Source organism: Dermacentor variabilis, chromosome 6 (assembly GCF_050947875.1).
Source record: "Dermacentor variabilis isolate Ectoservices chromosome 6, ASM5094787v1, whole genome shotgun sequence".
In the NCBI taxonomy this organism is placed as follows: Eukaryota; Metazoa; Arthropoda; class Arachnida; order Ixodida; family Ixodidae; genus Dermacentor; species Dermacentor variabilis.
The window spans coordinates 48992352-49018068 of NC_134573.1; the positions used below are offsets into that span (position 1 = coordinate 48992352).

At 47.6% G+C, this 25717-nt stretch overlaps 1 protein-coding gene across 2 annotated transcripts in view; it reads right to left on the bottom strand.

Annotated features, from left to right (window-relative positions):
* The window catches only part of LOC142584157 (uncharacterized), a 60561-nt gene that overhangs the window by 12618 nt on the left and 22226 nt on the right, over positions 1-25717 (bottom strand). Inside the window, exons 1-2 of one of the 2 annotated variants that reach the window (XM_075694326.1) lie at positions 14538-14651; positions 8204-8355 (exon numbers count right to left, since the gene is read on the bottom strand). In XM_075694326.1, the coding sequence (XP_075550441.1) occupies positions 8204-8355 (152 nt within the window). In that variant the 5' untranslated portion in view covers positions 14538-14651. Of the gene's footprint in view, positions 1-8203; positions 8356-14537; positions 14652-25717 lie in introns of those variants that run through there. The other variant, XM_075694325.1, reaches the window with a different exon arrangement.

Sequence of the window (25717 nt, forward strand, 5' to 3'; positions counted from 1 at the left end):
TGGTTACCAGCACACCTCAGAGAGATCGAGGACGCCCCTAGCAATCTCAATGAGATGGCTCACAGGAGCGCGCGAGATCTAACCCTCCGCGACGCCACCTATTCTGGTCGTGACCATCCCAGCGAGAATCGGGACCTTACCTCCACATACAACGAGATCACAAAGCACTTCTATCTAGACCCCAGAATATACAGCACATCTCACAGTAAGCTCACCAGGCCTCAAGCACTCACGTTCAGAATGCTTCAAACAAACAAGTACCCCACGCAGAACTGACTACATCACTATACATGCCTGACCTATACAAGACATCATATTGCGAAAATTGCCATAGCACACTCGACGTACATCAGTTGCTCTGGCCGTGTGGTCGGACCCACGCAAACAAGGATCAAGACCCCGCCAGGCTACAAGAAGCATTACGCAGCACGGACAAGGCGGAGCAGCTCTGGGCTGTCCAGCGAGCCCACGATGCGGCCAGGGAGTTACAACTCCCAGTCCCAACGTGGGAGTAGCCCGCTCTATGGGACCTTGCGCCCCGTAGCTCGCAGGACCTTTCATTAAAGTTATTCCGTCCATTCCATTAAAAGCTCTGCCTCTAGAGTTGTGTAGAATAAGTCTATTCTCACAACCTACCACTTCTAGGGTTATTTATACTCATTTTGTTATATCCTTATTTGGAGAATATTATTACGTGTTTTTGACATGGAGATGTATCATTTCATATCATTGGCATGTTCATACACGTAGAAGTTACTAAAGTGACCATTCTTGCTCGGAAACAAGATAAAGAGGTCTCAGATACGCCAGATCCATGTGAAGTCGGCTAAAAAGACCTTGTCTTCGAAAACCGACTCAGCTACTACGTCGCATGCCCTCCTTTCTTGGCAATGACTCCCAAACACTACACCCCACCACTTGACCATGATGTGGTGCACCACGGAGGACGTTTCATGTCAAGACTGAGTGTCAAAAAGCACCAACGGATTTCTCCATTATAAGATCACCCCAAGCAAAGTATGCGTAGTAGGAGGCGATCCACCATTGCTCCGAGCTTCTTGTCTGGCTCGTGCTGATTCGGCGAGAACGAGCATTGACGGCAGCCATTGGAGCTTTAGACTAAGAGCTCCAAGCACTTAAGCCTTTTAAATTTAGGGTAAAGATTCTCTTTTCTTCTTCTGCTTCAGCCGACACCAGCATTTTCCGAGAACTGTTTCTTCTGCGCCTGCCTCACCAGGTGCACATGGTTTTCAGAGTACCTGGAAGGGTTACCTGAGAAGGTGGATAAAAATATGGAAGTTCATATTTCAAGCTTCATTGCCGCCGAGTGTTTCCTCCCGTTTCCTCCGCCACGTTGTCTCCAAATGACCATCCGGAGCCTATTTCTAAGTCCAGTGCAAACTTCGTGCGCCAAAACCGACAAGCTGACAACAGATATGACTTAACTCGTCCTTCCTCCGATTGTCAAGTTAGGTGCGGGACTATGGTGTTTCCCCTGCACCTCCTGGCTTTTCTACCATATACTGGTTCCACACTCGTCACGAATCAGGCGTCCACCTATGCCAACCGCTTTGTGTGTTTGCTGAAAGATGGCCGGGCCATGCCCTGAGGACACCGCGTCATTAGGGCTCAATGTCTAACCGTCTATTCCACGAGGCTGACTGCTCAAGTTGGTTTTGCTGCGTTTATTTCTTTATCAGTGCTAAATGACTGTTACGGGCTTAATATTAATATTCTAAGAAAACTTTATTTACCCTTCGAAGTCAAGTTTCTTTTTCCGGATTACAACACAGTTCCTCCTGGTTTTATTCACGTGCTGATTCATGCTACATGACATCTTGCTTCTTGATTCCTTTTGTGGTCCTTACAGTATTTGCGAAAACCTAATAAATTACTTCGCCTACGATACTCCAGGCGGACGGACATGCAACGTTGATGATGGCCCTGACTGCGCATCCGGTACTCAGTCCCGGCCAATTTCTTGTTTTTGTTTTCTTTTATTCCTCCAGCGGAAATACTGTTGCGCAAAGGACGAGTCAGTAACAGGAGGAACTATTTACATGTTATATATACAACAGTGGTTGCAGCGCTGACCGGTTAGATTCACAGCGCGAGCCCAGTTCGTTCTTCCTCCTCTTTTATAGAGGAATGGCACCCACGTAATGTCTCGTGACCTCGAGCGTACCAGAATTTTGGAAGAACGCCAACATAATCCTAATCCATAAGAAAGGGGATGCAAAAACTTGAAAAATTATAGACCGATCAGCTTACTGTTCGTTGCGACAAACTATTTAGTAACGTAATCGCAAATAGAATCAGGAACACCTTCAACATCCGTCAAGCAAAGGACCAGGCCGGATTCCGTAAAGGCTACTCAACAATAGACCATATTCACACTATCAATCAGGTGGTAGAGAAATGTGCGCAATATAGCCAACCCTTATATATAGCTTTCATTGATTCCGAGAAAGCATTTGATCCTGTCGAAACCTCAGCAGTCATTGAGGCATTACGGAATCAGGGTCTAGAGAAGCCGTTTTTAATAATGCTGAAAGATACCTATAGCGGCTCCACAACCACCGTAGTCCTACATAAAGAAAGCAATAAAATCGCAATAAAATGCGTCAGGCAGGAAGATACGATCTCTCCAATGCTATTCACAGTATGTTTACAGGAGGTGTTCAGTGACCTGGCTTGGGAAGAATTGGGGATAAGAGTTAATGAAGAACACATTAATAACTTGCGGTTCGCTGATGACATTACCTTTTTTAGTAACTGAGGGGGCCAATTGCAATGGATGCTCACTGACCTGGAGAGGCAAAGCAGAACAGTGGGTGTAAAAATTAATCTGCAGAAGACTAAAGTAATGTTTAACAGTCTCGGAAGAAAAAAGCAATTTACGATAGGTAGCGAGGCACTGGAAGTCGTAAGGGAATACATCTAGTTAGGGCAGGAAGTTACGGCGGATTCGGCTCATGAGACTGAAATAATCAGAAGAATAAGAATGGGCTGGGGGGCGCTTGGCAGGCATTTTCAGATTATGAAGAGCAGGTTGCCATTATCCCTCAAGAGCAAAGTGTATAATAGCTGTGTCTTGCCAGTACTCACCTACGGGGCAGAAACCTAGAGGCTTACGGAAAGGGTTCTACTTAAATTAAGGACGACGCCACGAGCTATGCAAAGAAGAATCATGGGTGTAACGTTAAGGGATAAGAAAAGAGCAGATTTTATGAGGGAACAAACGTGGCTTAATGATATCTCAGTTGAAATGAAGAAAAAGAAATGGGCATGTGCAGGACATGTAATGAGGAGAGAAGATAACCGATGGTCATTAACGGTTACAGAATAGATTCCAAAGGAAGGGAATCGTAGCAGGGGCCGGCAGAAAGTTAGGTGGGTGGATGAGATTAAGAAGTTTGTAGGGACTACATGGCCACAATTAGTAGATGACCGAGAGAAGCATGGGAGAGGCCTTTGCCCTGCAGTGGGCGTAACCATGCTGAGGATGATGATTATGGCGCCCACGCGTCCCGTTCAAACAATCAAATATCATACGCGTGTAGCATAATCCGCCGGTGGCAGAAGCGACGTCCCGGCGCGTCTAAATATCGACACTGGGAGGCTGATACTGTTTCAGGATAGAGATAACTTTAATAACGTGCCGGCAAACGACGGTTTAACTCGTCGTGACGCTCGCCAAGCGTCAACCCGGAGTTATACCCTAATCTACACTACCCCAGTTGGGCCCGTTTGTAGTGGGTCATGAGGTTTGTGCTTTTCAAGCGCACCCTTCAGTCGTGTAACGTGAACGATACCACTGGACTGGGAAGCAGATGGGGTCTCAGTGGTGATTCGTAGGTCACGGAACTGACGGCACGAGGCACTTGGTATGGGCCTGTGTAACGAGACAGTAGTTTTTCTGACATGCCGACCTGACGCGACGGAGACCATAGAAGCACAAAAAGCCAGGCGGGAATTGCACGCCTCGGTGTCGCCGGCCGTACAAACACTCTTGACTCTCTTGGGATTTCTGAAGGCGGTCACGTGCAATTTCCCTTGCGTGGGTACAGCAAGCGATGGCATCATGTGCATATTCACTGGCCGGTGCCGCGTGAGCAGGGAGGGTCGTTTCGAGAGGCGGTGCTGGTTCTCGTCCGAACAGAAGGGAAAATGCAAAAGAACTGGCGGTGTCGTGGCGCGAGGAATTATAAGCAAATGTGAGAAACAGTAAAACGAGGTATGAGTCAGTGTGGCCTGAAGAGACATATTTCGCGAGCATGTTTTTGAGAGTCCGATTGAGACGCTCCGTGAGGTCACTTGTTTGCGGATGGTATGAAGTGTGGACAGCTTGTGCCTCGTGGCACAGGACTGCAGGATGTCCGCGATACCTTTTGATAGGAATCTCCGGCCACGGTCTGTGAGTCGTCACGAAGCTCCATGTAATAAAATTACGTCGAGTAGAAGAAAATAGGTGACATATGTGGCGCAGCTTGTAAAAAGCGTTCGGGTGATGGCACAGCGCGTGGCGTAATCCGTGGCCACCGCGATCCACCTGTTCCCAGAGGTAGAAAGCGGAAAGGGCCAAGTAATCCCAAACCAACCTGAAAGAATGGTTGCGGAGGAATGTCGAGCCGTTGAAGGTACCCAGCAGGAGCGTCGATGGCGTCTTGCATCGCTGGCATTTCTCACACGCAGCTACATATCTTCGGACGGAGCGGGCAAGCCCCCTGGCCAAAAGAAGCGTCGGCGGATCTGATCGCAGGTATGTGACAAAACTAGGTGACCGGCAGTGGTGAGGTCGTGAAGTTCGTGGAGAACAGCCGAGCGGAGGTGTTTAGGGATCACAAGGAGTAATGCAGGCCGTCTGGGTGAACGTTGTGGCGGTAGAATACGCCTTCTTGAAGTGTGCATGAGTGAAGGGAAATTTCGGCAAGTGGCGATTCCAGGGGGTCAATGATAATATGCAAGGACGGGTCATGGCGCTGCTCGTCGGCGACATGGAGCAGTGGAAAAACAGAGCGAATATATGCGTCGGTGTCAGTATCAGATGTAGAGGTCGCGTCTTCTACTGGGTAGCGAGAGAGGTAATCTGCGACCTGGTGTTGGCGTGCCGACTTGTGAGTCACTGTGTAGGGATATTCTTGTAGTCGCAGGGCCCAACAACCGAGCCGGCCGGTAGGATCCTTGAGTGACAAAAGCCAACGGAGCGCTTCATGGTCTGTGATTAATACGAAGGGCTTGCCATAGTAGTATGGGTGGAACTTCGAAACAGTGCAAACGAGAGCAAGACCTTCGCGCTCGGTAATCAAATAGTTACCTCTGCAGCTGTCAGGAGCCGGCTAGCATAGGCTATAACGCGGTCGTGTCCGTGTTGGCGTACCGATAAGACGGCGCCGATCCCATAGGCAGTGGCATCGGTTCAGACATATATGGGTGAGGACGGGCCAAAGTGGGGCCAATACCGGTGGACTGGTGAGAATCGTGACAAGCCGTACAAATGCGGCAGCATGAGGGGAACCCCACGTGAAAGGCACATCTTCACAAGTTGAGTGAGTGGTCTAGCGATTGCTGTGACATCTTTCACGAACCGTGGGAAATAAGAATACCGCCCCACAAAACTCCCGACGTCTTTGACAGAATGAGGTACAGGAAAAGCCGTTACTGCTCGAACCTTGTCCAGGTCGGGTTGTACTCCGGAAGCATCGACGAGATGGCGTAGCACTGTAATCTGCGGGCGCCCGAATTGACACTTCGATGAGTTTAACTGGAGCCCAGCCTTCCGGAAGACTTCAAGGATAGCTCAAGGTGCGTCTCAAATGTAGGAGAAAACACAAGAACATCGTCGCGGTAACAAAGGCAAGTTGACCATTTGAAACCTTGAAGCAGAGAGTGCATCATCCGTTCGAACGTCGCGGGGGCATTGCATAAACCGAACGGCATAACCTTGAATTGGTAGAGGCCATCTGGAGTGACGAAATCGGCCTTTTCTTGGTCTTGCTCATCGACGGAAATCTGCGAATAACCATATCGAAGGTCGATGGACGAAAAGTATTTGGCACCGTGAAGACAATCAAGAGCATCGTTGGTTCGTGGTAAAGGGTAAAGGTCCTTTTTTAGTAATTCGGTTGAGGCGGCGCTAATCAACACAGGAACACCACGAGCCATCTTCATTTTTGACGAGCACGACCGGTGACGCCCAAGGACTTGGCGAGGGCTCAACAATACCTCTGGAGAGCATCTTGTTTACTTCCTGCTGAATAACTTGCCGCTCAGCCGGGGACACGTGATATGGTCGGCGGTGAATGGGAACTGCATCACCAGTGTTTATTCGATGCTAAATGAGGGACGTCTGAACAAGAGGTAGATTGTCAGTGTCAAATATGTCGCGGTAAGAAAGCAAAAGTCTGCATAGGCGGCTATTTGGTGAGGTGCAAGGTCCGGAGCGACCATGGGACGTAATGGGCCGTCGAGGTTCAAGGAATCCTTCAGGTAATCAGGAGGATCTGGAGACGCGTCGGCTGTAAAAGCAGTGACGTGGTCGTCTGTCACTGACCGGTGCGTGACCACTGCTATGCCTTCAGTTAACACTTGCTTCATCAAGCCAAAATTGATAACGGGGAGACACATGCGATTAGCGGCAAGGGTTAAGACGGAGTGTAGCACAGAGATGTAGCGCGCAGGAGGACATCACGAATAGGTGCGATGAAAGGCGCCATCAGGCACAGTTGCCGTTGAGGCCAATTCGACGAAGGTTAGGGCTTTAGGAGGTAAGTGAACAAACGCTATAGTGCGGAGGGTTTTCGGCTGTTCGGGGAGAACGTCTGAAAGAAGGGGAAGCTCGAGGCACAGCGTACCAGTGGAACAGACGATGAGGGCAGAATGTGCCGTCCAAAAGTCGAGACCGAAGATGAGGTCATGAGGGCAACTGGTCAGCACCGTGAACAGGAACTCGACAGCCAGCAATTCCTATGCGAGCAGTGCACACACCCCTGACGGCAACAGTGGCGCCATTGGCGACGCATACGGCTCGAGTGATGGCAGGCGTAAGAACTTTTTTGTGGTGACGACATAGGTTAGCGCTCATTATGGACACTTGGGCTCCAGTATAAATTAATGACGTCAACGTAACACCATCTACGTCTACTTCAATTAGGTTTGTGTTTGTGAGGAGTGTCAATGGAGGATTTGGACAGGACGAACGTGATGCAGCACCACCTCCAAGAGCTGCATGGCGTAGTTTTCCGTCCGGGATGGTCCATAATTCGTCGGCAACGAATAGCGGCATGGCTGGGGTGACGGGGTCCGACGGCGCTGAGGTGACGGCGAGCGAACAGGAAGACTAACATCTACGGATACGTCCGAGGTAGGAGGCATACGGCGAGGCGAGTAATGGCGCGGGTGGGCATATGGGTGAGGAGACGGGGAAAGGGAGCTCGAATACGACGACGTCCAGGAAGTGTGGCTACGGCGAGCGCGTGGCCAATGCTCTGGCAACTCAATCAAATGGTCTTGTCGTCCGGAGTTCTTCATTCGGCAGGGTTGCGGTATCTGGGATGTGAATACAGATCGCCGTGTATCTGGAGTCGGAAGACACAACAGGCAGCAGCAAAACCTAAGGTTGCAAATTCTCGCCATACAACTGCCTTAGTGGGGGAGATTGCGGGGGCTGGTTAGTCAATGAGGGGTTCAAGGGAACGTGAATGGAACGGAGCAGGACTTGTAGCCTCGAGTTCGCGGTGAACAATACGTGTGATTGGTTGCAGAATCATCGCTCAGCCCTTTCGTGTCTTCCTCACTAGGGATTGGGTTTTGTAGTGGGTGCTGCACAGTTTAGGTTTGCCGGCTGCAGTGCAAAAGACGAACATAATGGGCACGCGCAGCGCATGCCAATCTCTTGATCATCAAGCTTTGCGGCGACGACCCACAATATATGAGCGACTGGATTTTATGTGAACAGATGTACAGGTTCCTGACAAACTTCATAATGGTTCGTGAATGAGTACGTCGCTGCATTTCTTGCAAGGCAGTTAGCACTGTTGTGCGAAACGAATACAATTATAGATACCGGCAAAAAAAATAACTCAAATTATCGCATACTCTTTCTTTGGCACTTTTAATCAGCAAAATAACGACAAATTGCCAAGTTAGATAGGGTTCAGAAACAAGTAAAAGAAAAAATACAGATCGCTTGATATTGTCTTACTCTTGGGTCCCGTTGAGGCCTTTAAGGTGCACCATATATGTTGCTGTCTCTTCTGACATGTTCAAGGCGACTCTGAGAGCCGTCGCGCACATGAGTGAAGAATCGTACGTGGAGTCATACACAATGGCTGTGTGAGGTAGGGCATCTATCATCTGAAAAAAAAAGAACAGTAAGAATTCTGATAAGACTCGTCATCTTTCGTTTTCTCTCAGTAATATTCCTTATACAATTTTTTGCGACCTTCTAGACCTATGGTTTTCTCATATGGTAGGAAACATCCAAAACAGTCCTTGGTGTCGCGTTTTGTCACCGGAAGAGGGCATATATTGTTCCGCGAACGAAGGATTGAGACTGGAGACTATTTACAAAGTATATGGACAAGGGGTAACTGCAGCGCTGGCCAGTTCAGCCGACAGCTCGAGAGCCGGAGAGCGTTCGTCGTCTTCGTCGTGGTGCCCGCGTGCATCGGCCATAAGAAGCAGTCAATATACACGTATCGTTACCCCCGGCTGCAGAAGCACCTTTCCGGGGCGTCTAAATATCGGGGATAACGGGCGAGTAATATGGCTTGAGGCGTGCGACATGCACAACGTCACTGGAATTTGGGGCAGATGAGGCACTGGTACTGACTGGGCCAATTTCCTAGGTAACTGGAGTCACGGCCCGCAGCACTCGACATGGGCCTGTGTACCGAGACAGGAGTTTTTTCTGACAGGCAAAAGTGACGAATCGCGGATCACAGGAGTACCAGAGATCCAGGCGAAAAGTATACATCTATTTGTTGGCGATCCTACAAGCGCCATTGCTTCTCTTGAGAAGTTAGGAGGCGCGTGCGGGAAAATTCGCGTGCTTGGAATGCCCTAGTGATGGCGTCAAGTGCATACTCGCTGGTCTCTGCTGCGGCGGATGGAAAGGATGCGTCCAGTGGCAATGTACGTTCTCGGCCGAGCAGCAGAAAGAACGGGGAATAAGCGGCAGTATCGTGACGCGAAGAATTACGTGCAAAAGTGACATAGGGTAGGGCAAGGTCCCAATCAGTATAGTCGGACGAGACCTACTTTGCAAGTATGTCTTTTCGGGTGCGATTCAGACGCTCAGTGAGCCCATTGGCCTGTGGATGGTAAGACGAGTCAGCTTTTGCTTGGTGGAGCAGGATTGCAGGACGCGGGCGATGACTTGAGAAAGAAATGTCCAACTACCGTCACTGAGGAATTGGCGGGGATCACCATGTTACGGAATCACGTCGTAGTTAAAGAAAATCGGCGACACCTGTGGTTCCACTTGTTGGAAGGGCTCTGGTGATGGCGGAATATGTGTCGTAATCTGTCGCCACAGCGACACACTTGTTGCCAGACTTGGACAGAGGGGACGGGCCAAGTAAGTCCAGGGCAACGCGAAGGAAAGGCTCCGAAGGGATGTCGAGCGGTTGAAGACACCCAGCAGGGAGCGTCGATGGTGTTTTCCGGCACTGGCATTTTCCGAATTTCGGAACACACCGCAACGTATCTCCGGGCAGAGCGGGCCAGTCTGGCCAAGAGAAGCGTCGGCGAATCCGGTTGTAGGGGCGGGAGACGCCAAAGTGACCTGTCGTTCGTAAATAGTAAAGTTTGATGGAGAACAGCTGACCGGAGGTGTTTGTTAATGACGAGGAGTAGGGCAGGACCATCGGGGCGTACATTTTGGCGGTATAATGCACCATCGCGGAGAACAAACAGGTGAAGGAACGAATCAGAAGGCGAAGATTCCAAGACATCAATGATAGCGCGTAAAGTGGCATCACGACATTGCTCGTCGGCAGCGTGTAGCAGCTGAGAAACGACGAAAACACAAGCGCCTCTATAGAGTTCAGGGTCGGCGAGTGGTTCGTCCGCTGCATAACGTGACAGTCTGCGTCTTGATGTCCCCGGCCCAACTTGTACACTACTGCAGACGAATATTCTTGCAGCCGCAGAGCCCAGCGACCAAGCCGTCTGGTAGGATCCTTGAGTGAGGAAAGCCAGCAGAGGTCCGTGATTACAGAGAAGTGCATGCCATACAAGTATGGGCGGAATTCGGAAACCGCCCAGAGCAGCGCCAGTCATTCACGATCTGTAATCGAATAGTTGCACTCCGCTGCTGTGAGGAGGCGGCTAGAGTATGCGATAACGCGATCTTGACCCTGTTGGCGCTCCAATACCGAGACCACTGGCATCGGTACGCACCTCTGTAGGAGAGGACAGGTCAAAGTGGGGCCAGCAGAGGTGGCGCGGTCAGAATGTTGGTGAGGTGGGCAAACACGGAAGTTTTAGCGGGACCCCACATAAACGGCACGTCCTTCTTCAGAAAATCAGTAAGAGGTCGGGAAATTGCGGCGAAGTCTTTAACGAAGAGTCGGAAGTAGGAGCAGAGATCTAGAAAAGTTCGGACGTCTTTGAAAGATAGAGGTGCAGGAAAAAACGTGACAGCAAGAATTTTCTCCGGGTCTGGTTGAATACCGGAGGTGTCGACGAGGTGGCCCAGTACTGTAATCTGCCGACGACCGAAGTGACAACTCGAGACATTGAGTCGAAGCCCAGCCTCGCGGAAGAATGGAAGAACAGCTCGAGATGCGCTCAAGATGCGCTCAAGATGTGTCTCAAATATAGGCCAAAATATGAGAACATCATCTAGGCAGCAGAGCCATGTTGACCATTTGAACCCTTGTAGTAAACAGTCCGTCATACGTTCGAACCAGGCTGGGGCGTTGCATTGACCGAATGGCAAAACTTTGGATTGCGATAGACCATCAGAAGTTATGAACGCGGTCTTCTCTTGGTCTTTTTCATCTGCAGGAATCTGCCGATAACCAGACCGCAGGTCTAGTGATGAAAAGTAGCTGGCACCGTGGAGACAATGGAGGGCCTTGTCAATGCAAGGCAAGGGGTAGGTGTATTTCTAGATAAAGCGGTTTAAATGATAATCTACGCAGAAATGCCATGTGCCATCTTTCTTTTTAACAAGCACCACCGGCGACGCCCAAGGGATCGACGAAGGTACAACAATGCCTTTGGCAAGCATCTTGTTCACTTCATCTTGAATAACCTTAAACTCTATATGACCGGTGATGAATAGGACTGTCATCACGAGTATTTATGTGATGCTTAACAATTGAAATCTGGTCCATTGGCGATTGCTGGGGTCGAAGATGTCGTGGTAGGAAACCAAAATGCGATAAGGAGCTGCTGCTTGTTCAGGCAATAGGTCCACAGAAATCGTGAGAAAAAAATGTCGCGTCACAGCAAATGGCATCCTGTGGACATGGTGAAGAATCTGAGCAGACGACTACGGAAAACGTTGTGACGTGCTCATTTCCGATAGCACGGAGCGATGCAACCGATATGCCTTTGGGTAGAAGTTCCTTTGTCAGGCCGAAATTGATGACAGGGAGGCATGTCCGGTTATCGGCGACGGTGACAACGGAGTGGGGCACAGTGATATTGCGCATAAAAAGGACATCAGGAGCAGCGGTGGCAATGTAATCACAATCGAGCTCAGGAAAACATAGCAAATCGACGAAATTCAAGGCTTTAGGCGGCAGGCGGACGAAGGCGGTAGTACTAAAGTTGTTCGGCAGTTTGGCACGAATATGCGCGAGTAGAGGAAGTTCGAGGCAAAGGGTACCGGCAGAACAGTCGATCATAGCTGAACGCGCCGTTAGAAAGTCGAGTCTGAGGATTAGACCATAGGGACGATTGGTCAGCACTGTAATAAGAACAGGAACGTGGCGTTCATGGCTATATTGCGCTCAGTTTTACACAGACGATAACAGTGAAGGACAGGACGTGGCGGACGTAGCGCAACGTCCTACGTCCATCCTTGCGCTACGTCCGTCCACGTCCTGTCCTTCACTTAATATCGTTTGTGTAAAACTGCGCGCAATATAACCATGAACGTTCATAAACTAGCCCCCTTCATTGCTTTACTAAAAGGAACGTGGCGGTCGGCGATACTTATACGGGAAGTACACATTCCAGTGACGTCAAGAGTGTTGCCATCGGCCACGCGTACGGCTTGAGTAGTAGGAGGCGTGAGAACCTTCCGCAGTCGATGACGAAGCTTACAACTCATTGTGGACACCTGCGCTCCAGTATCGATTAACGCCGTCGACGTGAACATCAAGTTAGTTCTGGTTCGTTGGGAGCGTCGATGGATGCTTTCGACACGACTAAGATAATGCAGCACTGCCTCCAGGAGCTGCATGGTCTAGTTCTCCGTCTGGGAGGGGTCCATAATTGGTCGGCGACGTATAGCAGCGTGGTTGAGGTGAGGGGAACCGACGGTGCTGAGGTGACGGCGAGCAAGCAGGATGACTGACATCGACGAATACGTCAGAGGTAGGAGGCATACGGCGAGCCGATTAACTGCGCAGGTCGGTATTGGGCGAGGAGATGGGTAAAAAAAGCTTGAATACGGTGACGTCCAGGAGCTGCGGCAGTGGCAAGCGAGGTGGGCAATGCGGAGGCAATGGAAGCAAATGGGCTTGTCGTCCGCAGTTCTCCACTCGGTAGGGTTGCGGTATCTGGGAGGGGAATACAGATCGTCGTGAGGCGTAGCAGTCAGCACCGATCAGGCGTCAGGTCGGGAGACGGAACAGGCAGCAGGAAAACTTAGGTTTGCGAATTCTTACCGCACAACTGCTTGAATAAGAGAGATCACTGGGGCTGGTTGGTCGGTTGCGGGGTCAGGTGGGCGTGGATGGAACGACTCAGGACTTGTAGCCTCGAGCTCGCGGCGAACAATGCGTGTGACGTGCTCGTTTAAGGATGGTGAAGCGGTAAGGCCGGCGCAAGACAACGTCGCAGTCGTGTTAAGGCGGAACCGCATGGCGCGATTTCAGGCGCGATTGACGCGCGGATGGTGGGACGCGCGCGTCATTTCGAGGCGTGCCCAGCATGATCCGTGACGAAATCGCGCCGCATCGTGATGCTGCTCGGAGTAGAAAAAACGCCTCGCGCGGCGTGTCCACCAGTCAGAGTTCAGGTAAGTCACGTGGCATTTGGTCACGTGGCATTTTTTTTGCCACCAGATGGCCCTGCTCTCTGCGCTCCTCGACGGACCTCCTTGGAGCAATTTTTTTTGTCGGCAAAACTGGCGCGCGCATTAGAGAATACGTGCTACCGTGATTTCGTTCGCGCATCGTGTTGGTTAGCGAATCGTTTTCACCTAAAATGGACAAAGCAACTTTCAACCAGGCCCTAATAAATGAAGTGGAGAAGCGTCGCGCCTCATCGCTAATGCTGGCAAGACAATTTGCTAATAATATTACCAGTGCATGGTAGTCGCTCTCTTGTCAACCATGCAGGCCGCACCCACATATACCTCCTGACCCGCATTTCTTTCTTGCTTCAGTATCAGCATCCCCCTTAAAAACAGCAATCGCCTCTTCTGCTCGGTAGTAAGCGGCCGACACTACTTTTTATATATGAAGTTGTAAACACGCAGCGGCCTCTCAGGATGCGGAAGGTACATAGTCGCAGTTTCGCACACAATATTGCTGCTTGAAATTAAGCTTGATAAATACACTTCGGAAAAAATGTCGCTGTCTAATTACACTAAGATTATTTTTATTGTAGTATTCTGTAAGTTTAAGGGCATATTATATATAACAGAGGTAACAGAGACAATGCATGTCGTTGAGAGTTATGTTGTCTGGCAACCCGTAAAACGCGGCGCGAAAGCGCCGCTCCTTTTTCTCGTACGGGTGCTCGCGCGTCGGCGGCAATGCGGGCGTTTGTTGAGCGTCGCGTTTTTCGCTCGCAAAAAACGCGCCATTCGGTTCCAGCTTTAGGGAGCCGAGAGAACTGTGGAATGACGCGGCGGCTTTTGGCGAGTTCAAAGTGTGGCATTGATTGACAATGACGTCGGGGGTGGACACATCGTTGAAAACTAACAAGTTGAACGTGTTGTCCACGACCCCTTTGAGTGCGGTGCCGACTTTATCGACCTTGCCCATTTTTGGTCAACTTTCCGGCAAAGAGCAAGCCCGTGTTGTATGTACGAGACATACAATTCAGCAGAAGACTCAAATCGGGTAGCAAGCTCTTTTCTAGCACCCAGCTGCAGACCGGTGGTATATCCAAGGAGGTCGCTGAGCTTCTACTTGAAAGCATCCCAGCTAGAGATCTTGTCTTGGCGTGTGCGTTACAAGACAGGCGGAGTGCCGCCCAAGTAGAATAGCACTTTCGCTAGCATAATGGTAGGGTCCCAGCGATTGTTTCAGCTAACACGCTCATACAGGCTGAGACAGTCCTCAACGTCAACATTACTTTGGCCGGAGAATATGAAAGGATCGCGGGAATTTGTAACCCTAACGTACGTTGTGTCGGGGTCGCAGGGAGATGAGGTGTCGTCATTGGGAGCCATGGCGGAAAGCCGGACGTTGCGGCCGCTGCGGAGCTCTGTGGCGAATACGGGGAACGGCACCCTCCACCAAATATTATATTGTTCTGCGAACGAAGAATTGAGACGGGGGGCTATATACAAAATATATTTAGAAGGGGTAACTGCAGCGCTGGCCAGTTCAGCCGACAGCTCGAGAGCCAGAGAGCGTTCGTCGTCTTCGTCGGGGCGCCCGCGTGCATCGGCCACTAGAAACACGCAATATGCATGTATAAATATTCGATAAACTGTAACGTTTTCTCTCCGAGAAATGTCTGTCTGTTATCTCTGTGCTCTTATGGTATTCTCAGACAGACGGCACTTTCTCCTTTTCGTGAAGCATTCAACTCCAGGATTTTCACAGAAATTATTTGACGAGTGCTTTGCCGGAAGGACGGCCAAATAGGGCTGCTTTATAGCCACTATATATGTAGTCAAATTAATGTTTTAGGCGTATATTGCTCATAAGACGTTAAGTCTTGTCGTGAACGATCTAGAAATCTTCTAACGCCAAATATTATGAGCTCCAGAAATAATGTGTGACTTTACTTGGGCTACACAAGCGACTTATCCGAAAAGTGTTTCCCGGCCTTTGATTTCTAAATAAATGCTGCAACAGAAAACCCGCAAGCCCTTCAAGTTAGTTTAATGCAAAACTCCAATTTTATACCGATCTCTAGCAATTGAGCAGTGCACACAATGTGACCGTTAGTTTAATGCAAAACTCCAATTTTATACCGATCTCTAGCAATTGAGCAGTGCACACAATGCGACATATTTTGATCGGTTTCTGAGATTGGAGAAATACTCCAACTTTGTTGACCAAGAAAATTGTTCTAAGTTTTCGCAATAAATCATTAGTCCAGTGTCTTCGCTTACAGATGCCGTTTCAGAGCACAACTGCAGATGTTGCAACGTTGTGAATAACTTTTACCACATATTCTGAGAGATTTCAAGCTTTGTGAAATTGTCATTTTAAGTAAGGCCGATTGGTCAATACATAGACTATAGAGCTGTCGCAGATATAAGATTGATGAAAAGACAGGTATGTTGGAGTCTGCCAGCACTTTGTCAATTTTAGCAACGTAACTCATAATATTCTTGAACAAAGCAGGGATGTTCTGGCCAGAGAAATTTCGGAGGCATACTTTATCAACAGAACAGGAAGCAGGTGTATTTTCATGCTCCTGCTTCCCGTTTCTTTGTTCTTCATTCGTGTGAAAGAAAGGGGCAGCTGCGTACGTCAAGCTGCTCTGTGTCGTAGCTTTTATTTGGCCGCTCCCTCCTTGTAGTAAAAAAAATTAATCTCAATTTAGTTGAATTGAACTGTGATACCCCATATTATAAACTTCACTCCCCCATAACATTGAACGCTAATATTCCACAAGGCCAACAGCCATCGGGCCCGACTCTTTATGTCCACAATATCATAATTCAATCTTACAATATATTCAATAACAACTACATTTTTCGGAACATGCATGGTTGTAAATGCAAGCGGTTAACAAGGAACGCTTAAAACACTGCTGCCTGAAAGAATGGGCGAAGACGTATTTGTTTGTACCTCCTCCGTCATGTTCTTCTCTTCATTGACATTGAGCTGTATGCTTCACAAAAAAGTTGAAGGTCATAACTTTGGCGGAGAAATAACGCACGTATTATTTCCGCTTTGCGGTGACTGCCCTTACTAGGAGCCTAATTTTATTTGCCTTGTACATGAAGCAGCTCATGCCTGGTTTTGGTTTTCTCGTGGCAATAGGCATGACTTGTGAAAACAGCAAAAAATTTAGAAAAAATACCATATGGTTAATTTATTTCAAGCAAAATATCTCGAGACCCAATTCTTTTCTAACAGAAAAGGGCACGAAAAACGGGGACAAAAAGGTAGCGCCAACTGACTCACAACTAAGTGGCCGATCTGGAAAAACTGATCAAAATAGCGCTGCGAGAATGAAATGAACTGCGAAATATTTGGTATTGCTAGCCCAGCCTGCAGGCGAACCTTTCCGAGCACCATCCCACGTTCTTACAAAGAGATGTCAAAACCAAGAAGCTTTCTTCTTGCAATACAGCTATTCTTCCTCGAAAGAAGCTGCAAAGTCGTCTCGCGATCGGCTCCATTTGAGACGTTTTCAGCGAAAGAAACTGCAGCGGCAACGTCGTAGTAGGCGGTGCAGGGACTTGATGGCAAGGTTTCATTTAAGTATGGTTCGCAAGCTCGAAAGAATAGTTTATCTGCAGATTTTATGGGAGTTTGCAGCATTACAAATACCGTAATTATTGAAGTTTTTAAAAAGACGCGATATGAAAGCCAAGCAATGATCAATTCTATGTAAAATATGCTTATAATGTAAAGTCAGCAAATAAAGATTTGACATTTGTAGCCGAAGAGCCAGTTAGATTGCCGAAATTTGGCAACCCGCTGTCCAATCATGCGACCATGTCTGGTGAAGAAGAATGACGCCCTTGTGGCCAGCATCCATAATTTCGAAAGGTTCGTTAAAACTCTTGGCTCCAGGAGCATTGATCACGCATTTGTTTCGACCTATCGGGGCGGAATTTGGGCATGACGCAACGTACATGCCCATTCATCCACTAATGCAGCGGAGGGGGCAAACCGTCCAGATGTCTTTGATCTTATTTGCACCTTTGAAAGTCAGTTTCGTTTATAAATTATTATTGAGGTGGTCTTTGGTTCTGATAATCACATGACAATATTTTTTTAGGAAATGGGTCGCTTTATGGTTCCCATTATAGAGATTTGGTAAGTAAGCACAGGCCAGGAAACGAAGGACGAAGATCTACTTGTTTAGGTCTGCGCAGCCATGTTTCTCCCTTGATTGACAGCGCGGCCTGTGTTTGACAGGGAACTGTAAGGTCATAGTCTATCGGAAACATCAAAAACCTGCTTTTCCGCATTGCGGTGTCCGCCCTTTATGCAGCTTTGATAGTTTCATTCGCCTTTAACATGAATCAGCTTATGCCATGTTGAGGCTTTCTCACTAATAGGTATGTACTTTTATGCGAAATGCTGTAGATTGTTTTCAGCCTACCTTGACATTTTAAGGAGGGAAGTGACTAGGTGCGTACAAGAGTGCTAGAAATGTGGCGAGAGTAGATGAAAGGACAGTGTGCCTGGTCAAAGCGCACTACCAAAGCGTGCAATGCCTTCACAAAGCCTCTCACCTCCGCCACTGCAATGCTGGACCACCGGTGGCATATGAAAAAGGATCGCGGACATCTCGCTAAAGTATAGAGCTCTTATCACGGCAGCAGAGCGTAAGGCCTGAGCATAACTAAGATTGTTCCTATATAAAACACGTTGGATTTCTTTTAAAAGCTTGGACGCGGTGCCTGCTACAGAGAAGCATTAATGGCTTCAGCCGCAACGTACAACACGGTGCACTTCAAGACGTCCTCAGCTTTCACATTTTCAGAAACTAGAATAAAGGTTTCATGCAAAGCTCTTCATGTCCTAAGCGAAGTGAGCCCATTGCTCAAAGGACAGTCACTAGAAGCCATGGTGTATCGGTTATTCAGTCATCAGTAGTAGACTGGTGTTTATTTGCACAGCCACAAAGCTTTTTAGGCTATCGTTCAATGCTATAGATTACAGCAGATGACAGCTTCCTCGCAAACCCCTTATAAACAAGATGACATTGAGATTAGCATTTGCTCCGCGTTTGCGTTTAAAATGATCTTGCGGCCTAATCACCATAATGTTGTAAACCTGAAAAAGATTCCAAGTGAGGTCATTCAGGAGTGGCGACTCTTTAGTTTATAATTTAAATAGTAAGTAACACTACCTTAGCAATAATAACAAAATATAAAGTAGATGAAAATCCCTAGCATGAAGGAACCGTATGTCATAGTATACTCAATGCTATTCTATTTCATTCGAGCATATTAGAGGCCCCTATCTGTTAGCCGTGTAACGGGCGGCGTTATATATATTCGTATATGAAACCACAAACATGCTCCAAAAGCATTCAAGCACATAATAGAGATAATAAAGAAACTGCCTTGCGCATCCACACATAATTCGTTTCTGAGTGCGTTTATTCCTAGACATTGCACTTAGAATTTCAACTGCCTGAAAATAAATTACTTACACTAAAATGTTTCCTGCCAATGCTGATCGCATGACCTCAATTTCATGCAAACTTTAGCCCGCGGCCGCGATTGCTTGTTTCAAGCGCCCTATGAGAACTTGCGTATAACATTTCCGTAATCTCATAATAAACCCACGTGTACAGTAGAAACATTGCTATGCCATGAGACATAACGCACCCAACCACTTCCCCCCCCCCCCAGAAAAAAAAATACGAAGCTAGCTAAATTTTCCGTTATTCCATGAATGCGGGCAAATCACGAATGTAAAGGCGAGCTTGCTCGCACGCAGCCAGAGAGCAGGGACACTACGTCGGCAAAAACTTAAAGAAAGTTTATTCGGTGAGCTTGGGCCCGAAAACAAGCGAGCGAACAACTCCACGACAGCGATAGTAGCCAGCGCGTACGTCGTTGGTCGGACTGAGCCAGCTCAAGCAGTGGTCCCTGTTTAATGCGAAAGCATTATACATCCCAATACGTGAAAATCCAGCGTTGTAGTTGGGGGTGTGACCGAATGGTGGTAACGAACACTGCCTATAACAAAGAGTAAAACGACTTCAAAAATACTCAAACTGGCATCAAATTTGTCACGTAGATTCCTCTAAACAAAATAAAGTGATACCTTTGAACAGAATATCATGCAAATTTCGGCTTGAGCGGGAATCCGACCGGCGTCTCCGAGGTGCGAGACAAGAAAGCTTCCCTGACACAATGGCGGCTCCATGGTTGTGATTGACTAAATTTGTACCTAGTGAGTGAGTCATCGCGCACGTCATGTCACAGCTAGCTAAACATGTGGCTTAGTGCGCGCGTTGGATGGATGCACGGATGTTATGAACGCACCCTTTGGAACGGGGTGGCTGGTGGCGCCGCCAAGCTCTTGCTATTATACTGCCTAATATCCTACCTAGGTTAAAAAAGAAAAAAAAGAAAAGGAAAAAGAGACCTATGAACGACCAAAAACAAATTTTCTGAACCCCTATTGCGAACTTTGCTTTTGTACGCCTCCGTTTTTTGTCGTTTTCCTACATTTCTTCAACCAATCTTCCAATCTTCTCTTACTAATCTATTGCGGACATGTTTCCTTTTCCACTGCTCTCGCTGAGCCCAAGGGCTTCAAGGAGGCCAGTGGTGCCTAAATCGAGTGCTGGGCAGACATCGTCACATTCTATTAAAACATGCTCTATCGTTCCCCTAGCTTTACCGCCGCAAGCACATGCTTCTTCTTCCTTCTTATATGTCGCTTTATAGGTGCATGTTCAAAGACATCCCGATCTCACTTCCAAAAGTAATGAGTTTCCTTTGAGTTATCATAAATTCTTACTTTCCTGGTTTCATTTTTTCCTCTTAAGTGGTTGCTCATGGCAGGTTTTTTTTCTATTGATGAGATTATTTCAGCATCTCTGACTTTCCACTTGACGTTTTTTGTTGCTGTGTTGCCCACCCTACAGGCCGCATACTTGTTCGCAAGCTTCGTCGTTCTTTTCCTCCACAATGAATCAATATTTTTCCTGTACAGATACCTCAACCCTTTCCCAGCACATTTACTTTCTTCGATATTCCTCAGTTGTTCTTCATAATCAATTTTAGTGCGAGTTTCCGTCACTTCAAAACAAATCCAGGCCATATTCATTTACAGGCCCTATTGAAAACAAGTCCACACACAGCTTCATTTGTAGTCTTCCCGCGAGTTCCCAATGCGAGGCGCCCCATTGACTTTTGGCTCCCATCCAGTCCTGATTGTACCCTTGATTTAAAGCAAACAACCGCGTTCCCTAAAGTAAGTCCTGGACCCATTACACATTTCCACATACCCCAGAGCAACTCGTACCTATTGTATCCCCATAGCGCTCTGTGCATCATTATGTGTGCATTTCTCTCCCCCTTCACTGTTATTGCTTTTTCCTGTGTTTCTATATATCTGATGTGTTCGTTTATCCGTATACCAAGGTATTTACATTCTCTTACCCGAGGTATTTCCTTACCCTGTATTGCCACTGTCTGTTGACTGATTCCATTGAATACCATAACACCTGATTTTCTAACGCACAATTTCCAACCTTGATAGTTGCCTTCCTGTCCACAGATAATAGCCAGACGTTGCAAATGCCTTTGCTTGTTAGCTACAAGCACAATGTCGTCCGCATAAAATAAGCCTAGAAGCTGCTGCTCTACTACTACACCCACTTGTTTGTATGTGAGATTAAACCTTATATAGCTTCCTTCTAGCGCCCTCTCCATCCTCACCATGTACATCATAAACAGCAGCGGGAATAAAGGGCAACCCTGTCTCAGTACTTTGTCGATATCAACTTTCTTCTCTCTCCTCATCCCTTCCCATTCAACGCAAATGGTATTTTCATGGTAAACCACTCTCAAAAGCTATAGCTTTCCACTTCCAGAATATCCCACAACATGTTGCGGTTTACGTTGTGATTCGCTCCTGTAATGTCTAAAAGGTCACATATATCGGTGTGCTTTATACTCTTGATATTTCAATATACTGAGTAAGAACAAATAAGTTATCAAAATTTCTGCCTATTCTGAAGTCATTCTGAAATTCTCCCAAAATGACATTATTCTCTGCGCATGCTTGCAGCTTTAATTTGATTGCCTGCACTACTAGCCTATATATTTCCGATGTAATGGTCAACGGTCTGCATGAGTGAATTCCATCTTTATTCTCCTTACCTTTATAAATTAAATTTAATTTTTCGCTGTCTGGTATTCGGCTATCTTTTAAGCTTTTTTCCACAGCTTTCACCAGAGCTTCCTTACTTTTTGGTCCTAGTTCATTAATCAGCGTAACGAACCTCGTCTACCCCTGTGGCTGTGCGCTTAGCAATTTTCTCTTCGGCTTTCTTCCACTTGAAATTTCTCAGCACTAGCTCCACTTCCATCTGGTTCTATGTCATGCTCTTTTTCTTCAAGTGCAACCTCGTCATTGCCTTGGAAAGATTCGGCTATTATTTTTCGGATGTAGTTTATTGCCGCTTTCCCTTCCAATTTGTTTCCATCTTCGTCTAGGATATGTTGTTATATCGTTGTTGGCCTCATGCCTAATAATTTTATCTCGTTCCGAAATAATCTAGGTGCGGCCTTCTTTTTCTCACGTATTTCTGGCAATCAACGTTAACTTTTACCCTTTATCTTTGCTTGCACCACTATTTGAACCATAGACTTTTTTTCCGGTACAATTCCCATTTACTGGCTACGTCATCCGGCGGCAAGTGCGCCTTTTTTGCATGCGTGCTGTTTCGGGATGCTTTCTGTCATTCGGCGACTGCTTCTCGTATCTCCCTGTTCCACCAACTTTTCGGTTTCTTTTTTACTTTGCAACGAACATCTTGTTTCTCTTTCCGTATTTCTGTCGCTGTTACACTTAGAAGCTCACTATATTCCCACTCTTGGCTATTTGCCAAGTTTTTCGTTTACTCTAGTGACTACATTTGTCATTTGTTCCGCGTTCGAATTTGGATTGGCCATCTTGCACTACTTCATCTCTTTTCCAACTACATATCCCATCTTCGAAATGATGCGTTTGTGGGAACTCCCTATGTTGCTATACCATTCCTCATCAATGACAATTTCTCTCAACTTATCATGAATTCTGTCATCAGACAGTAATCAATGGTGCATTGCCGATTTCCCACTTCCCACGTGATCTTCCCTTCGCAGTTAGGCCCTGTATTCACGATAAGGAGGTTACGTTGCTCACATTGACTTCCCGTCGTTCTCGGTTTTGTGGGCGAGCTCCTCCACTGGAAGAGCTGGCGCCACCGTCAGCGTGACGTGGCATGTGGGATCACGAGGACTCAGCGGCCGCATTGTCTGTTTCCGAAAGGCCGAAGCGAGCTGAAAACGAAAGTTTAAAGTGCTACCTGCGCGGCGGTTCCGATTAAGTGGGGAGGCTTTCCCGCCTTGGCTGTCTCCTTGACAACACTTGAAATCATTATCATATGTAGTGGCTGCCATTGGAGGCGTGCAGCCTGGTAGGCTAATGCTCGATCCCGCACTGCCGGACCTACCCAACGGAGCCCGTTGTCAGCCTTATTCACACGTAGCCGCAGGACAAGAAGCTCCGTGAAGCTTGGTTCATGAAACTTAGAACCGGCAAAAAGCCATCGGCTACAAATCGGGTATGCAGCAAGCACAGACACGAGGAATATTTCTGGTACGGCGCGGGGACTGCGATGTTCGCTGAGTAGCGGAAAACGCGCACTGAGGCTTTAGCCTGCACTCCCTGCCCGGCTAATGTCACGACAGCTTGGTCTATGAACTGGTTGATGTTAGACACTGGCAAGTTCACTGTAATGGGAAGGGAGTGGTTGGAAGCACATTAAAGACATGGCATATGGTCATGTTTGTGTTATGAATTAAGGCACTGAATTACAAAAACGAAGCAGTGCGAAATCGCCCTCTGACTTCACACAGTGCAACGCCACTTTATAAGTAATATTGAAACGTCCAAGAATATAGACGGCAAAAATAACTATTCAATCGTCGCGTCGGCACATCACAGCCGCCGTAGACGTCGAAATCCCTTGTTAAAACGAATTTGTGTTTGAACAGCTCTGATGGCGTCCACGCTACAATGGTTGCAAATACAATAATGCTATTTACTATAATAATGCAGAGCACGTGCCTTCTAGCAAAAACCGATACGCACAGAATCTAAATCCTCAAAAATGTTGCAAAGTAATTCTCACCGACCATGTAAATTTAATCAATGCCGCACAGATTTAAGGTATGAAACGTTTTTGCACGGGTTCTACCACGCAGCCACGCTCTAACTTTTCTACCAACACACACACACAGTAAAACCAATAATAGCTATTAATCTTGCCTTTTCCAAGGTGCCATTTAAAGGCTACAAAGGCTTCACGTCTCACCCGGTTGCCTGTGTTGAAGTACGTGGCGTGGAAGGACGCTCTTACTACCCTGCAAAACCAAATGCACACGAAACATACCCGAGCACGCGAAAGAAAGTGGGATAAAAAAGAAAGAAAAAAGTAAAACACCCAACTATATTATAAAGGCTAAAAAATCAGCAAATCAAAAACAGAAGAAAGCTCAAAGCATCCACAATAACGTATGATTTCGCCAACAACATGGAGGCCTGAAAAGCACATCCATCGCCACTGTCTTGTTGGCCATGTGACGGCGCAGCCAGTGGTAGAAGGTGGCGCCACATCATGAGTGAGCATGTAAAAAAAATAGGAATGATTACCGATTGAATGTTGCTGAGGGCTACTTTGAGTTATGAACCCTTCGCTAGCAAGCGAACGCGTTTATTTTGCTTTACCGAGGCACAGTCAAAACGCCGGCGGGAGCTTGTATAGACATAGAATGCGCACGGAAAAAATAACTGGCTTTCTCATATTCTAGGGTAGATGTAAGTATGAAATCACTACCGGAAAAGCAGATTGCTCGGAGATGATACCAGCCACAATCGTGGTATGTGGTATGTCATGTGGTACGTCACAGCGTACCACATGACATAACACCACGCCGTACTGCGCACTGGTCCATAAAGACGAAGTAGTTTCGTGTCACAAACAGAACCTCATTGCAGGTATTTTCTCCGTGAAATGGTCCGTGGGGCGCCGAACGCGCGGCGGAACTTTCGGACCAATGGCGTTGAAGAGAGCGCGCAGCGTCAACAGATGACAATCGAGCTTATAGGGCCGTGTATCTGCATTTTGAACGTCGCGTTTGGAAATTACAGATAAAAGGGCATAACTATGCATTCAAACCAACCGTCTGGCGCTACAAAAGCTCTCCTTTCTTTGGGAGTCGGATCCATGGGAATTTGCCAATATCCGGATTGCAAGTAACCAAGGAAAAATAAGACACCGAATGTAAGTAACCGATAACGTCATCGATGCCAGGAAGTGGGCAGACGTCTTTCTCGGTTATGGAGTTGAGACATCGATAGTCAACGCAGAACCTCCATGGCTTATACTTTTTCTTAACGAAGATAACAGGCGCAGCCCAGTAACTCAGCGATTCTTGAATAACGCCGGTGGATAGCATTTCGCAACTTGTTCCGAAATGACTTTGTGCTCCAATGCGGCAACTCGGTAAGGCGTCTGTCGGAGAGGATGCGCAGATCTGGTGTCAAGCTTGTGACGAGTGCGTGAGCGCAGTACTTGGGTGCCGTGCGCCTTCTGTGCAAAATCAAGTACTTAAGCGCTTCTGGCCAACAGTGGAACTAAGGCTCTGCGCTTCCCCGAGGGAAGGGACTTGCTGATCATTTTTCAGTACTCTGATTCTGTGAGAGACATAAACCTTAGTGCACCAATTTAGGGCTCCAATGCAGATGCCACATTCCTTCTGAAACAGAGCAGCGCGAACACCCTCAGCGAGCAGAACTGGCTCGGCTGTATAGTTCACCACCCATAAGTGCGCTTTTTCGCCAGTAAATGATACGAGGCACCGAGGCACAAATATGTTTTTCTTCACACTAGGCAAAGGCAACGGCTCATTCACAAATCTTAGATGAACCTGTACTTGCGTTGGTTGTCAAAGCATTAACTAGCACGCTAGACGTGGACAAAGCAGGAAGAACAGAATGTTTTGCTGCAACGAAGTGGTCGCTTCGACTGAGGCGCCTGCTGGGCGAGAGCCGGCCACAGAAAGTCGCCTGCTCCGCAGTGCACAGTTGCACGACTATTGCCAAAAGCTGCAAATTCTCCCTTGAAGGTGTTGCCAGCGACACAAACAATCACGTTGCATATACCGACTGGGCACTGCCCGAAATCTAGTAGGTTTGTCCCAATAAAACGTAACTGTATGGAGAAGTCGTTCTTCAAAAACTAAACTCATCGCAGGGACGTCTTCAACAAGCACATAAACCTTGTTTTGCAGCATCTAAACTGGTGGAGGACTAGTTGTGTAGAATGCGGTGCGTCCACCGACCTCACCTTCATTTGTCTCGCAGGCTAGTTTCCCAGTGGCGGAGATGAAAGCCGAGGTGGTGGCCGTGGAGATGGTGACCGTCGCTGG